Here is a 17,051-nt window from a genome sequence, read left to right on the forward strand (position 1 = left end):
GAGAGCAATGAAATCCTTGATTACTGCTGTATGTTTAGCGTCTGAGAGGATTGCTGGGCCCTGTCTCTCAGCTTCAGCTAGATAAAGGCATTGACTTCTAAATTTGATTTTTGCTTTTAAACTTGTAGTTCTGGTGTGTGCTGTTTGCTGACAATAGCCCCTTGTCAGGGGAGAAGGAACACTCAGCTGCACCTCAGCCAGAAAAACTGTGAATCCACTTTTCTTTTACCACCATCGTTCCTTCCAGCTTGGCTTTACCAACATCTGAAAAATTACTTTTCCTCTCTCTGAATGCATAATTGGTTATTTATACACAAACCGTAGAGCATTTACTTGGTATACCTGACCTAGAAAAAAAGATTAGTCAAGAACTATCCTACCAGATGTGAGTGTCAGTCAACATATGATCTCCATATAATTTATAAGGTATTAAATTACAAAATAATGAATCTTTTCAGTTAGCATTTTGGCACATGATGATAGTATTACATTTTATGTGAGAATATCGACCACAGCTCTTGCCCCATAAAACTGCAAACAGAAATTTGTAAGCATTGGCACTAGTTTCACTTAGAAAAAGACACCCATTATGCTCGGATTACAGTTAAGCTATGTATGTACAGCCTGGAGGTTGTCCAGTCGCACGCAGTTCTTTCCCCCGCTCTCTTTTAACATTTCCTTAAGAAGGCTAGACAGTGGTTTCTAGGTTAGATTTTTTTCTTCCCTTGGATTTAACTAGAGCGAGGTCTGCAGAGTACAGAGCAGAAGGTCTTCCAGGATTCTTGCAAATGAGGTATTCCTCTGCTGCCAGCTCTGAGGTGCTGGGCCAAGTTCTGCTCTCGCTTACCCCAGAGCGACTGAGCAGCCACCACGTGCGAGAACGGTCCTGTCCCATGAAGCTCCCAAACCCCATGTAACTTGGGGAATCTCATCTTTCTGTTTCTTGTGGCAAGTGGAAAGAAGGAGCTTTAAAGTAAGATTTACAAGTTGACAGTTAAAAGCTTGCCCATTGACAGCAAGCTGGCATGTAAACAAGTTTCTGGTCTCTTTGTAAAACTGAAATAATAAGGTTTTTTTGACTCGGAGAAGAGCACTTACTCATGTACCATATATTTTTCTTGCAAATAGGAAGAGGGTTTGAAATGCACCCTCAGCTTTTTAGTGAATCCTTCCCACTCTCATTCCTTCTCTCTCCCATCCCTAAAAACAGAGCTCTTGTCTCATCAAGTACAATTTTTAACAACCAGTTAATGGTAGGGCAGTGGAGTGGGGGTGCCCCACCTCTCTTGCACAGCTTAGAGAGTTGTCAGAGTTGTTGATGGTTTCACAACCCCCTCTTTGCTTGACAGCGCTGCGGTGTGAAGGATGGTTTGCTACATACAGAAAACCCTGCCTGTATCAAAGCCTGTAAAATCCCTCTTGCCTCACTTTGCATTTTGATCTGAAGTTATGGAAACAGCTCCTCTGAAATACATACGTTTTATGGCAAGTGTTGAAACAGGCTCATCAGCCAAAGGAAATACGAATTTTAAAAAGCTCTCTAAACAGTTCAGTTGAGGCCTGCACGGGAAGGAAAGGGGCATGGCACTGGCTTTCACTTTGCTTATGGTTAAATGGCAAATACTGATGCTTCTTAAAACATAGCTCATTGCTTCTGTTTGAGGTAAACTTTTCCCAGCTGCTGACAAACTCACTGTAATGGACTGTGCCCTTGTCCTGCCACATCCACCTCATTCTACCAACTAGTTTGAATGATCTGTCCTTGCTTTCACTTTTTTTTCCTGCTCCAAAGTGGTGTTGTCTGAGGGTTTAATACACAGCAAAAATCCCCCAGGCCATTCTTGTGTGCAAGTTTCTAGTAAATATAGCTGTAACTTAAAGCTGAGATATAATAGTTTGGCTCCTCTCATACTCCCTGCATATAATGAGCTGATCATATACTTTTCTGCAGTAAGAGCCAAAAGCCAGGGGCACTAGATAAGCGACAGTCATTTTGGGGCTAAAATAGAATGATCTCTGGGGTCTGTCTTAGCCTTGGTAAGCAGCTGACTTTTTTTATTCAAAGTGAATGTAGTGCTAAATAAATATTCCCTTCAAAGCATTAACATTTTTTACAGCTGAATTCTTTTCACACTTTAAAAACCTCTGATTGCTTTAAGTAGTAATCACATTTGATGTGTAGCTTTCAGTTTCTCATGAGGCTTGATCTAAGAGACTTAAGATAAATAGTTGAGTGGAAAACATCTGTTCAATTAATATTGTGTCTGTCTTTTTTTTGGCAACATAGTCCTAGAAGTAGCTTTATGCTGTACTGTGGAAAATGTAGATTACTGATCTAACAAGTCGTAACTTCGTACTTTTTCAAGTTAAATTGTTTTTCTCATTTATGTGTCTTACCCTCAAGAATGAATCAGCCTGTTAAGGTCAGTATAGCTTCAAATACGAAACAATGGCTGGAGAAATGAACCATCTAGTAAAATGCAACAACATACAGAGCTTTCCATATATGTCTATAATCTATACCTATAAAAGGAAATGCAGGATATGTAATAAATTAATTGAAAAACAAGCAAACATTGATGTAACCGACTAAGAAAAGAGTGCGGCTAACTTGTTTTACTCACTCTTCTTTTGGAGTTATTTTGAGACCCTCTAGTTTAATTGGTTGACTGTATAGCAAAAACCAGTGAGCAATCACTTGGAAGATCTTAAGTGGATGCTCTGACACCAATTGTCTGTATCCAAACAAGCTCTTTAGTAAGGTCAGCACTCTGTGGTTCTTCAGCCGCACTCAGTTTCCATTTCCCTTGCAAGAACTCTGGGGTTTCAGGCCCTTTCTTTCAGCTGACTTTATAGTCCAGCCCTTACCAGAAATAGTCACATACAATCTCCTGGGACAGAAAAGCCCAGGTGCAACAAAGCAGTAATGAGCTCTTTACTTCTCCCTAGAGGTGGCATTTAAAATAAATTAAAAGACAGCTTAATCTGACAAAAATGAAACCTCTTATTTCAAACTGTATTATTATTCTCTTCTCTTATATTTTCTCTTCTATTCCAAGCAACCGTTTGCCTACTTTCAAAACAATTTAGACTTCAAACCTCTCCATACAATAAATTCAACATGCCTCTATCTAGTAAAACCAGATATTCACTCTTGCAGTGAAATAAGGAAAAGCCAAAAGCTTTTATTATGCCTTTTTAAGCAAACATACATATTGCGTGAAGTTTGAGTTAACATATGATGATGCATCTCCAGAAGGCATGAAATACTGGCAGACATCTCTAAGAAAATTAAATTTTCTATTTCCCAACTGGTCCCATGTCAACTGCTGGGGAAAAAAAATGCCAAATGTTGGCATCTTCTGATTAAAGAAGCTGTTCTGTTCCCTCCTTAGTTGGTACATACGTTGTCACCCATCCATAACCTCCAAAGGGAGATCCGTCGGGATTTTTCTATTTTATGTTTGCCTGTTGCATCTGATGGGACCATCCCAGTATAAGGATTTGTCTACCTGTGTAGTTATCCCCCAGCAACTTTTCTTCATTAACACCATGTGTGAACCCACATATTCTGAAACAACTATTTCACACATGGTGTTAATCAAAAGTTAATGGGGGATAACTCCATGTGTAAACATCTCACTAGAAATGCGATTCAGATGTTGGGTCTCCTCCGTTTGTAATAGCCTGGTCACTTATTTCATCCTGTGGTGCTGGTAGTGCAGTCTTTGTAAGAGGTGTCTCAGTCTTGAAAAGAGAATCCATTTTTATCTGGGTTTTTATGTTGAAAGACTTCTGGAAGGATTCTGATGTAAAGTAATAGATGAATGGGTCAAAGCAGCAGTTCATTGTTGCAATGCACAACGTGATTGGGTACATTGTCCTCGCAAACCTCTCCAAGGAGCAATTTGCTATTGCTTGGGACCGCACAAGAGCGTACAAGAAGAGTATGGAATTGTAAGGCACAAAGCACACGACAAAAATGGCCACGTGCACAATGATCATTTTCAATACTTTCTCTTTGTTTGTCCCGATCTGAGACAAGGTGGCAGGTTTCCGGAGAGTCCTGAGAACTAAAGAAGAGCATGTAAGGTTGAGTAACAAAGGAATTATGAATCCTACCACTTCAATAAATATAGTGATCTTAGACAGATAGGTTTTCCAGATACGTTTGGAAAAACCTTCGAAACAGGTTGTGCTGGTGTTGGAAATGTTGGTTGTGGAGAACAATGAAGCTGAAATTCCACCGCTGAGGACCAGTATCCAAACGCCAGCGCAGACTATGGCAGAATTTCTCCTGGTCCTAATGGTGCGAGATCGGAATGGGTAGACGATAGCAAGGAAACGGTCAACACTAATGCAGGTGAGGAACAGCATGCTCCCGTAGATGTTAGTGAGAAATGCTGTACCAGAAATCTTGCACAGGCTATCTCCAAAAGGCCAATGCCTGTTGAAATTATAAAAAATTTTAAAAGGCAAAGTGAACACAAAAAGCAAATCTGAAACAGCCAGGTTTGTCATGAAAATGGCTGTTTCGCTTCGCATTTTCATCCGAAAGCAGAAAACAAAGAGGGAGGCACAGTTCGTAATCAAACCAAGGATGAAGACCACGCTGTACACAGCTCCATACAAGTTGTACTTAAAGGAATCATCTATCAAACAGGTATGATTGTTGCTGTGGTTTCCCATGCCAAGCTTGTGATGTGCTTCCAAAGAACTTCAAAGTCTACTTCAGTGACATCCATAAAATAAGGCAGTGATCTCTTTTCTTCCTGAAGAAACACATTCCAGGAAGGTTGCTTGACACTTTGCTACCACATCTCCATCACGAATCCTTTCATCCTAAAGGAGAGAGAAATAGATGCCATCAGTCTTGCAACCTGCTATCGCCTAAAGTGGCTGTGCAAGAGAACACGTACTCTTTCCTTTCCAAATGAATGGATGTACAAACAAGCCCAGTAATTAGTTTTCAAGGTAGTCTTTATAAATTCCACTATTATTGGGATTTTTCGAAGTTGAACACAGCAGTTACTGTACTCAGCCTTTCCTTTCCCTCCCCCATCGCTCCCTCGTCCTCCTATTGGAAGGACAGTGATTGCTAATTCCAACTTTCCGCTTGGAAAGGTTTTTCTTTAACATTTGAGATGGAATTGGCCCACTGTGTTTGGAAAGAAATCATGGACCCATGATATTGCTCAGGTACAGAATCAAAGTCTGAAATGTTCACCTAAACTTGTAACAAGACGAGAAAGAAGTTGAGAGTTTTAGTGTTTGCTTTTAACTGTGCAGAAATGAAAGTTCTATGTTTTTTCAACCTTTTTTGATGCAAAAGTATGAAAAAAAAACCCCACCACAAACCTTGTATTGACAAAGTACTGCTTTGCCTTTTTTCTACTTGAAAATAAGGAGCATCCTTACACGTGTTTTTCAAAGTGAAAAACTGAAATGTTGCATTTCAGAAATGTTTTTCAAAAGTACTTTCCAAAGTTATGCTCGCCACTTTTGGAAAATGTTGCGCTTTTTTTCCTTAAATTTCTGCAAAAACGGTATTACTTTCAAAAGGACTTTTTTCCCCAATGTAAAATGCTTTGCAAAAATGACTCCTCTAAGTTGCACTGACAGCTTCATTTCATTTCTACTCTTTGTCAAGGTTCAGAACCTGAAATTTGGGAAATCTGATAAACTACACTCTCGTAAGACTTTTGTCCCAATTCAGCAAGCTTTAGAGAAGTGTAGAGTTGAAGTAAGCATGCTGTTTGTTGGAAATCAGTGCTTTCTGCACTGTCTTGATGTTCTCTTATTGCTATTCTAAGTATTGTTTTTAAGGCCTGTGAGGAAAAGCAATTGGAAAGTCTCCCTCACTGGAGTGAGGAGGGTTTGTGTGTTGGAATCTGGGCATGGCAGTTGGCACGTCTTGGAAATGTGGAACAAAGTTGGATAACTAAGGGAAAGACCTTTGCCTTGTAAAATACAGCAAACCAAATATAAAACAGTTTGTAATCTTCTTGTAATCTAAGAAACATCTTAGTAGCTACAGCTATGGAGTAATTTAGAGAGACAAAACCCTTGTGAAGAGTAGGATCCTTTCCAGAAAGTGATCCTCCGATAACGTTGTTTCAACAGCAAACATATAACTGAGCAAGCTTGTGTTAAAGGTTGAAGTGGCAACACGTAAACAAATAAACTGGGGAAGAAAGCATGGAATCAAGACAATTTGGGATGCAAACAGATCAAAATCAAATGTTTTCCATATGTTTTCCTACTAGAAAAGCTCACGCTGACAATTGTTCTTGCACACAGGCTGTGTCAGGGAGTCAGCTGGTAAAATGTCAAGTGTTGAGAAAGTTGTAATAGCCAGGGCTTTGCCAGATGGAAGGTGCAAATTCTGCCCTCACCTGGGAGTGCCTGGACAGCTGCAGGCTGTCCAAAAACCAGCACTGTGACCCAGAGAGCAGGCAGCACCTTGCCTTTGCACCTTACCGATTAGCTGAACGTAAAGCAAAATAGCGGGAAGGGAGGATCCCCAAATCTCACTTCTCAGAAAGATGACTTTCAAATGGCTTGAACCTTTTGACATCCAAAAAGATGACTTGGAACTCTTGGGTGTCTCCTGTCGGGGCAGGTTCATGCTCTCCACAGGCCGGGGCAGTGTCAGGACTGGGGCAGTGAAGTGGTGCTTTGTGCTGGTTTGCTGTTCTGGCTGTGTTTGCTGTGCATGCCTCGAACTACCAGAATTCCCTATGATTTTCATAGCCAGCTTTGGTACATGCTCTTCACCCGATTTAGTAAATTCTTCCTTCGTTTTAGTTGCATTTTGAGTTATACATTGTGATGCTATCTTGTATTAGCAAATGTTCAAACCAGGAGTAGATACGCCCTTATCTGATTGCTGTTGATTGTGTGGCAGTAACAGAGGAGACCAAGCCCGCGTTGGGGCTTTCTCTACAGCACATGTAAGCAGAGACTTCATTACGCAAGCTGTACGGGGCTTTGGGGACAGATGGACAGAGTAGGGAATGGGCTGTGTAGGGCCTTGCACCCCTTTGTGCTTTTGCACTCTTCTCAGTGTTTTTCCAACTAAATTCATGGCTAAATGCACTTTGCTGTGAAATGACCTAAAGAAGATACCAAGCATTTAAACTTACGAAAAGGATAGTAGTAAAATCTCAAAGGTGTACTTTCTTTGACTACATAGTAATCCAAATAAGTGGAGTCTCACCTACAAATTGAAACACCTTTAAGCAAGAACTTAGTTGGATTCAAAAGTGCACATGAGCTCCAACAGGAACAGCTGTGCCTCCTAGCTTAAACCTCAGCCTAATGCATTGAATTCTTGGCTTGTCACTCCCTTTCAGTAAAGAAAGAGACTGCATGTTATCTCCATCAGAGCGATTTTTGTTTATACTGAAATGTTGCCTCCATAAGTAGACCTTTTTCTTCTGCAGTGTGTAAAAACCAGGTGTGCCAGACTCTCCTGGTCCAGTTTTCATGTCTGGGTCCTAACTGGGGAGGTTTGAGAGGGATTGGGTGTCCTTCGAAACCTTACATAGCCGTGTGCCTGGGAGGTCGATGGAAACCCCACTTTCCAATCTCTGCCCGGAGTCCGGGATTTTGGCTGTTCCTCAAAACACAGCCTGACACAGCAGGTTTGAAAGGCAGCTTTGAAATGCTTACCTTTACTGCTGACACGCATGGTCGTTGCCAGCAGCCTGACCCAGATACTCGTTACACGGGAGAAAAGACGCTTGATCACTTGATTCTTTTTTTCCCTGCTCTGCATCAGACAGCCACAAGGTCAAATACCAGTTTTTCTGGTGTTATAAGTCTATGGGAATTGCCTGCCAGCAATTGTCTAGCTAAGTTACAGTCTTTAAAATATAGGCTTGTGTTGTTTACCTATCTAACACTGAGGTGTTTAAACAAGTTGACAAGTTGCTTTGAAACTCAGCCATGCGCTTTAAATTCTGCAGCAGGAGTCTACAGATCTAGTTTTCTGAATGTAAAATTCACTTTCCTTCCTTTCCACTCAAGATTAAAGCAGTAGGATGCTCTTCAGGTACACCACACTCACCGCTGCTATTGCCTTGCCGGGGGGAAAAAAAAACCCTAGCAATATATTTTAAAATGCTGAGTTAAGTGAGTATGAAGAAAACAGCTTTACCGTTCTGTATTTCAGGCAGGCCAGAACTTTAAATTCTGTATCTAAAATGGGGGGCAGTACGCAAGGGGAGGAAGGTACCTAGCTGTTGTCAGAAGTGGTACCATAACAGAATATGCAGCCTGTTTAATGTGGTAATACTGAGAATATTCTCTTGTAGTGGGGAAGGTACAAGCAAACCTACAGCGGCTGTCGCTTACTCACGTAACCCTGTTAGTCTCAGAGTTATGAAGTGGGGTTAAGCAGAGTAGCTGACAGGGTTTGCTCCCATTTGCTTTTTATTGTAGAGATATCCCGTGTCTTCCGTGTACTGAAAATAAAGGAAACCCTCTCTATATTACTTCCTACAGTGCACAAATAGCCTGTCTGCAATTCTTTTATTTCCTCCTCCTGGCACCCCAAGAAATCTTCACAACAGCCAGCTTGCAGCTTAATTCAGATCAACCATTTGTTAGTACAGAAAACTACTGCAGGTAAAAAGCACACTTTAAAATCAGGTTCTGTAATTCCGTTAAGCCCATTCTTTCTGCTTCATACATGTCCCATCCTCCACAAGTCCATCAAATTGAGGTCAGAAAAAACAGTGTGAAGTTTGGGACTGACATTTTTGCATCTTCACATTTTCTCATACGAGATGTAAGGTGAATGTAACTTTATCAGTCTGAATATGTCGGACATCCTCTGTGTGTTCATTTAAATGCAAACACTGCAAAGCCTTTTCTTGTGAGGTCTGATACAGACCAAATGTGAAAACCTTTCAAATCTGAAGGATCTCTTTCTAGATTATCGCTATGTGCACTCAGGTTATCTCTGAATCTTGTGAGACAAAGGTTTTTATTAGGTACAGAAGCCAAAAACTGACGGATCAAAAGATGAGGATCCTGGGGAGGTGGGGTTTTTTTGGGGGGAGAAGGGGTGTGTGTGTCTGAGTTTTGTCCAGAAATGTCTCTAGGTTATGGCAGCACTTGCTGTGTTTTGATATGGTCTCAGACCCTGACCTTGGAAATAAATAAGTATTCTCCTTGGGCACAGCATGTGCTTTATGCCTTCTCTTGACAAGAACTACATTAATTAGAGGGTTTTCACTTCCCTTTTACTCACCCAGTTGGTACAATGATTGTATGATGTGTAACTCACTCCCACCACTGAGCTCAGGGTTACAGCTTTACAACCACAAACTCTATCATTTCTTCAGTTTCTTGGGGTTTATTTCCCTCCTTCATTCCACTTTAATTATGCAGAAGGCTCAAAAAAGGTTTTGTTGGTTGGGGAGAGGAGTTTGGGTTTTTTGAAGATTTTTGCATAAATGATAATTCTGCATAAGGCTATAGGACTTGGATTCTTCCAGATTAAGTACTATAGGTAAGGTGAGAGATACTGCAACTGTTTGAATATGGACTTAATAGATAAACAAGAACCTTTTTCTACCTGAAAAAGTAAACATTTCTGACAATTCTATGGCAGTGCTAATGAGGAATTGTAACACCACCAAGCTATCATTTCTAAAGGCATACAGATGGCCACTTGAAAACCACAAAAACGTGAATTCAAAGAAAGCAAAGCAGCGATGGAAAACGCAACAAAACCGTCTCACCACTGAGTTCCCCGCTGCTTTGCCACTTTTGCAATACCTCAGCGCCTGCAATGGGATCTCCACTTACTTTCTCTTTTCAATAAAAGTTTCACTAGTTATTTTTGGTTGCGAAGAACTTTGCCAGCATTAACTGAAAGCAGTTATAAGGACAAACCTGCAGTTTGGGGGAATCTGGTAGCTGGCTTTTCCCTTCTTGAGGCTGACAGGGCAGTAACTGTGTTGCACAGCGATGCTGGCTCCGTTTTCGGGGTGCCAGCAGTGAGGGCTTATGGAAAGCTGTACCGGCAACAGCAGGTGTTGCTGGACCTGGCGGCGGCTGCTGCTGCGGGGAAATGGCTGGGGATGGGAAGAGGCTTGGGACACCAAGTTTGGGGTTGGCTTTTGACTCGACCAGCTTGCTGAGTTGCTGTGAGCTCTCTATCCTCCCCAGAGCTTCTTGCAGTTTCACAGTAACCTTCGCCTACGTTTCTTCCCTGGTGCGGTAGGAGCAGGAGAAAGGGTGGGATTAGACAGTGGGAAACGAAGCAGCTGCCTGTAAACAAAGCACTATTGACTGTATGAAGCGATGGAAAGTAGAAATGCTTTAATCTCTTTCATTTACTAATCCGAAGTGATGTATTTGAGAACAGTAGGAAAGAACTAGACAGGAGTGTGACTTTGAAGTCCAGCAAAGGTTTCTGTAGCTTCAAAGAGCCATTCTTCCCTGCGTTTTATCAGAGTGAATGCCTAGCCAGTATGCTGGGTAAAAGGGGGACGTTTTCTGATGATTAGCATAAAAGACAGGCAGGAAGGCTCTTATTCATGGCTTTGACACTTATTGTGCAAGGATCTTCAATACCATCAGTACCTTCATTCCCCAGTATTTGCTGTGAGTGTAATAACATCTCCCGCACCTGGTGGGAAGGTGAAATCCTCAGTTACTCATGATCATTTCAGTCAATCAGGTTTCACTGTCTGCTTTTCAAATCTTCTTTGATAGAAGAAAAACAAAACATAGGAGCCTGTGGGGCATTTCCCTTTGCTCAGCCACCAAGAGTGAGCCCGGGGACCTGCTGGGATTAGGTGGGAGCGCGCAGGCCACTCCTTTCCTCCCTGCCTGGGATGCCTTTGGCTCTCCGGGAACCTCACAGGCCCTCCAAGTTCAACAGCTACTTTCTGTTGCCTGGAAGCCAGTGAACGAATTGCGGCAGGACCCCAATTTAATTCTTCTCCAAGATGGAGTGGGGAAGTGGAAACCTGAGCCTATCGGACCTAATCCTAAAGGCGCTCGCCTTTTTTCTTTCTTTTTTTTTTTTTTTAATTGGTCAGGATTGCTGTTGTCTCCTAACTGTCCTTTGAGACTTGCAAAGCATTTCCTGCTCATGGTGACTTCTCTGTGCTGTATCTGTTTTGTATTGAGCTAATTAAAATGTTTCCTTCTGAAGAGAATAGTGAACTGACTTACCCCATATTCAGACACTGATCCTCAGGGCATGACTCTCTTTTTGTTTTCACTGAGAATGTCTCTCTCCATTTACATCACCCCTTTAACCCTTGACGCGCTTTGGCCTTCCCCATCCACTGCTGCCTTCAGAGGGTCTGGTCCACAGCCCAGAGATGATGGAATTCACCCCAAACTTCCCAGCGAAGTTTGCATTATTTTACTCTGGTAAGAGGGACTTTTTTGCTTGCAAAGGAACCTCATTCTGATGATGGAGGATGGTATGAATGCTGCTTTTTTTGACCCTCAGGTCTCTCACTAAGGGGAGATTGCTTTATAATAGCATTGCTAGATTCAATAGAGATCCCGATAAGAGAAGATTTAGATGCAAGAAAAAAACTGATGAACCAATGAAAAGCAGAGTTACACTGTTTGACCCAACACTTGAAGATTTACAGGTTGTTTTCACTTCAGGAGTAGAAGTTGGTGATGGAGGTAGCTGTGTCTTTGATGTAGCCCTGTTTATTTACAAAGCGTGGTTAAGAAAAAAAAAATAAAAAATAAGAGAGTCCTGTTTCCCTGAACCACTGGGGAATCCAACAACAGGACTCGGTTTATTTGCTTACGGTTCCAAAACGCTTTCCAGTCAGCATCCTGCCCAAAAAGCTTCCTTTCTTTGCTTTCTCTGACACAATTTCCAGTGGTTCCTTGGTGATTGCTTGACTTTTTGGCTCCTTGTTGCCTTTGCTTGGCTCCTCGTGAGGTGCTTGCAGCCCCATGAAGCCCTCCTTTCACCCAAGCCTTGTTTGACCGCTCTCACCCAGGGCTGCGGCTCCGGGCTGGTTCCTCTGCAGTCCCTTTGCTGAAGCAGGAAAGCTGAACTTTCACCTCTGTTTATCCAAAAATTACAGGCTTTTTTTTTTTTCCTTGCATACATTAGCACCAACAGGCTTCCATCCAGCCGTCAGCACCACAGCACAAACGCCTATTTCAGCTTTTGCAAGCTAAACTGGGTGCAAGGAGGTGCGGCTGGTTTCCTTGCGGGTGCAGAGCAGAAGATTCAGGTCCTTCAGCAGCGCAGAAGGCAACCGTACTCTGCTCCGGTGCTCAGGACCTTGTAGGATCTGTGCCCTACATTTATTTACTAGAAGGATTTGATAAATTAGGGCTTTGTTCTCTCAAATTGCTTTATTCTGGGGGGAAGAGGAGAAGGTTTGAGAACTCTCTCCTGACAGCAGTATGGACTGGGTGGGTATCATCAGCCCTAGTTTCATTTGCTCCAGCGGTCTGGCCTCTGAGCGATGGAGCTCCATGGTCCCCTCCCGGAGCTGCTGGGCTTCAGTGGGGTGAAGCCTCCGACCCCCCCCCGTTCTCCTTGGTGTGTGTTTCTCAGCAAGAAACTTTTGCTGATTTGGAGGCATGACTGGGGTTTTCATGTCATCTCCCTCATCTCCCCTAATGGGGAAAAACATTAAAGTCTTGAAAAATGTTTAATGGTGTATAATGAAAGGATGTGCGAGGAAGTACAGCACGCAGCTACGCTATTTTACAGTAAGAACTACAGAGGGCAAATTTGCACTAATGTGTTAAAATAAGTAAGAAATTACTTTGCAATGCAAAAATATCAAATCTCAGCCACAGAGTGATGTTTCTGTAGTGATGTTTCTTAGAAGTCAGATTTCTAATAATGAGAGAAGGGGAATGACATTTTGGCACTGTATGAGGGATGCTGCTTTTACTGCTAAATATGGTAATTTCCATTTATCATGTAAAAGCAAACGTATGCTGGGGCGGAAGATGGTGCGTTATCTGAAGGTTCAAAAAATTAAAATGGGAATATTATTAGATGAAAATAAGAGCTTCTTTTGTGGCTGTCTATTTACAGGTATAATAGGTACTCAAAATATTATGAGATCACGTTATGTACAGTGAAAGCAATCTGCTTTGTTGCTAGCATGCACCTTTGTCTCTGCGCTTAGGGACTGATGAATGTCCTTCAATTTCACTTGCCAGGATAGAGACTTTCCTTTTTCTACAAAACCAAACCATTACAAATAATTCAGAAAACTTTCCTTGCAGCTGGGGTCAGCTAGGGCTAGTTTGGCTCTGAAGTGGTGTGGGTCTTTTACCCCCTTTTATGGGACTGAACTGAGAAGATGGTGCATAGAGGAAGTCTTGCAGAGCCACTGTCTGTTCTCATGAATAAAGAGCTCCTCTTTTCAAGGAGAGAATTTGCCTTTTGTGAAAGGTGGTGGCTCCCCTTCCCTGAGACTAAATCGGATCCTTATTTACGGAGGAGGAGCAACGTGTGAAGGAGCAGAGTGAGTCTCTGCACGCACGCTTGACCTGGAAAGACCTATTGAGGCTGGATGCGTGCTCCAGGAGCCATCCTCACCCACCCCAGCCCGTGGACGGCATGGCTCGCCACCATCTCATTTGTGATCCTGGAGCACTGAGAGATCCATCAGGCTGGGACCACCACGTCATCCGTGTACACCTGGCCAGCAACACTCAGACATCGGTAAACAGAGCCCCGACACTCAGATATGCTTTAACCAGACTTAGCTACAGCCTGCACAGATGCATGACAAACATCAGCATAAATATAAATGGCTACAAGCGGCCACGCTGTAAGTGCCAAGGCAGTACCACGACAACCGAGTCCCAAATTGTTTTGCCATGTGCTGCTCTCCCCAGGGAGCAATCTTCTCCCACCCTCCGTTCCAGAAGTAACATACCCTCCTACAGTGCACCCTCTTCCCCAGGATCGGGCCCAAGTTTTGGGTAAAAGTGCCTTAACTCCTGCTCTTGTGCTCCAGCCATGAGGTCACAGGCTGGAGGAGGGCAACCATCTTACAGCTGGGAGTGCATCCTTTCTCTGGCACAAGCTGCAGCGCTCAGGCACAGTGAATGTTTTGATCGCTGCTTGTCAGAAAACTGGGAGGCGCAGGTTTTCACGTTTTTTTTGTCTCGTTACAATACTCTGAATGAAAGTGAATGGGTAGTTGCGTTCAGGCATTAGTTCTGACTGTCTGCGTAGAGCTGAGCTAACTCCAGAATTTGAAAGACAGTGACTTTTATCAATTGACCTGACCCCAGTTAAGGAGGAGTCTCATTTTTAGTCTCAAAGGATTAAAGTGAAATATATGCTCAGCCTCCCCCTCCTTTCCTCCCTCCCATGTTTTTCAGAACTCTCTCTTAAAATTAAAGGCTTTGAACCCCCTAAAGTAGCAAGGTTAGTTCCCTGCCTGTTTTATTTTGGATTTCAGGATGCTAGTAAGGGAGAGAAGATGGAAAAGTGCTACGAGGGGGGAATATCCTTATCACTGACCTGTGAACTTCGCACTTCCCATCCTCTGGGTTTTACTGTTCTGTTCATGTAGGGGAGCAATACAAAAACACACAATTGTCTCCTCGCAAACAAAGATTAAGGAGTGTCATTAAAAAACCCAAACTTTTCTTGCAAATTCTTCTGCAGTGGGCTTATATTGTATTAAATCCTATTTCTTCCAAACAGCTGCATCTTTAGATTAAGTATGTTGTTCATCATTCATTTTACTTCTGACACCAGTTTTTCTATCTGCTTAGAGCTGTATTTGCATTTTTCTCATGGAATTTTGCCACTGAGCTTAAAAGAAGCAGATTTTGGCCATAAGTGAAAGCCAAAGTGATAAACAAAATTTTTAAGTTTTGCAGTGTAATATATATAACTTATTTCCTAATTTTTAATATGGTTTGTAGGAACCAGATCTCTCACTACATGAAGCTGAAAGCATGTATAAATGTAAGCTGAAAGTCTAAGTTTATGCCACATTTATATACAACCCTTTCTTAAGCTTATATTAAAGTGCCTTTATGATACTGACTTCCAGTACAAAAAAAAAGCCCTAACGAAGGGATATTTTTTGCAAATCTGAAACAAACAACAGGGATAGAAAAGTCCTTAACTTGTCATCCGCAGTGACACAATGAGAATGACGATGTGAATTATAACGATTTCCACGGCAACAGTTTGGAGGAGTAGCTCACATAGTAATTACTTTCCAAAAACTTGGCGATAATCTTTCTCACTTTAAGCAGAAACATTTGCCTCCCCCATCGCAACCATAGCATAGCTCAAGTAAGAGGAATGAGATCTGCCCGCATAGAAAAAACATTGCTAATCTCCATTGAAATGTACAACTCGAGCCCATCCCCAGCTAGTTTTATCCCACAGATTTCTCTGAGCCTTCAGATATCAGAAAACACTAACAGTCCTTTCTTCAGAGCTGACATTAAATCTGGATGCTTTTCTGTTGAGTTAGAAAGTGAGGAAATAGAAACTTACCACGGCAGAGCAGCCGGGGCTGAGATCATGCCCACGGCTCGGCAGATTTCAGCCCGATTCTTCCCTGACAGCCCACATTTATCCTTTTTGTGTGCATGGAACGCAAGCCGAGTTAGTCCCACACGGAAGATCTGCGTGCTCGACTTTCTAAAAGTTTACCCATTCATCTTTAAAATCTAAAGCGACTGGCAGTTGTCTGCCTTCCTTTGTTCGGAGAGGAAACAAAACTGCTGAACGCTGCAGCCATCATGTCTTGGGAAACGGGACACAAGAATGGGCCCAATGTCTGGGCAGGGTCTGTGGGCAGGGGGAACTCTTGGGGGTCTCGATAGGAAACGCTTTCCATTGGGCAGGGATGTATTATTAGTGTCTGAGCCCGCCCCGCGCTCTGGGTCTCTGCTGGGTCCCTCTCGCGGGGCTGTACTCCCTTCCAGAGCGTTGCCCAGCCCAGGCAGCTCCCAGTTCAGAATTAGCAGCTTAAGGACAGCCCGACAATGGGTAACGCGGATTTCCTGAGCAATTAGCTGGCGGACACAGCCTGCGAGAGCGTGCCCGCGCCTCCACGCCGAGGATGGTAATGAGCAGGGGAAAAGCTGTTTAAATCTCGGATTTTCCTTTGCATGGCTGTAATTGTTTTTCCTTCCAATTAAAAAAGTGAGAAGGAGAGGGGGGAGCTGGGGATCGGGAAAGCATTGGGTAAGACTAGGAAGCTGCAAAGCAAAGCTGGCCGTAAAAATAAAATATCTTTCTAAACAGATTTAGAAAGGGGTTGTTTTTTAGGTTGGGGTTTGGTTGGGGGTTTTTAAATCTTCTCAAAGGAGCTGACTAGAACAGTCTGGACTCTTGTCCCCCAGCAGTTTGCTCTGAAAGCCCTGGGTTCCTGCTGGAAAACCTGTAGGCTTTCAAATGTTTAGGGATGTAATTAAAAATACTCCAGGGAAGCACGGCTGCTTTTGCCTGTGTAGCTCGCCCTGAGAGCTGCTGCTGCCTTTCAGTGAATCTGCCTTCCAGCAGAGCCACTAGCTAAGAGGTTTTTATTTTTTTCTCTCTTACCTTTAATATCAGCCCTTCAGCTAGGGGAGAGGATCTTCTGGCAGCAGGAGTAATGCAGCAGACTACTTATTTGCCTCAGCCTGTTTATGCCGTGGAGCAGCCGGTGCCCTTTTATTTCTTTTTCAGCCCTCTCCAGTTCCATAGGTTTGAAATCCTGAGTCTGCTTTTAAAGCCCAGCCTCCCACCTAACGTGTCTCGCTCGCATTGTGTTTGTCTCTCCTTTCCTCCACTCTTCTTGGCTGTTCCCACAGGCAGCCAAGGCCAGTAAACAACTCATTGTGAAGCTGGAACTAATGTTATTCCTTGGGCTGGTGGCTGATGCAGCGGTCTCTGACTCGCTTCTGCAGCACACCCAGCTGCCACAGGCTTTTATCCAGTCGATGCAAATAACTTCCTGAATATCTCATGTAACAGCCTAACTCCAGTCTGCAAAACCTCATCCTCTGAGGGCTCACGGTTTAGTAAAACATAAAAGCACAAGCGTGGATTTGGATTGAAA

The 17,051-nt window shown here is 43.0% G+C and overlaps 1 protein-coding gene across 1 annotated transcript; it reads right to left on the reverse strand.

Annotated features, from left to right (window-relative positions):
• Positions 1-3,611: 3,611 nt before the first annotated feature.
• LPAR4 (lysophosphatidic acid receptor 4) lies at positions 3,612-16,727 on the reverse strand. Its single transcript, XM_009326642.1, has 2 exons — positions 16,553-16,727; positions 3,612-4,842 (listed from the first exon to the last, which is right to left on the reverse strand). The coding sequence occupies exon 2, from the start codon at positions 4,687-4,689 to the stop codon at positions 3,643-3,645; it is 1,047 nt and encodes a 348-aa protein (XP_009324917.1). The 5' UTR covers positions 4,690-4,842; positions 16,553-16,727; the 3' UTR covers positions 3,612-3,642.
• Between the last annotated feature and the right edge of the window lie 324 nt (positions 16,728-17,051).

Source organism: Pygoscelis adeliae, unplaced genomic scaffold, assembly GCF_000699105.1.
Source record: "Pygoscelis adeliae isolate BGI_AS28 unplaced genomic scaffold, ASM69910v1 Scaffold216, whole genome shotgun sequence".
In the NCBI taxonomy this organism is placed as follows: Eukaryota; Metazoa; Chordata; class Aves; order Sphenisciformes; family Spheniscidae; genus Pygoscelis; species Pygoscelis adeliae.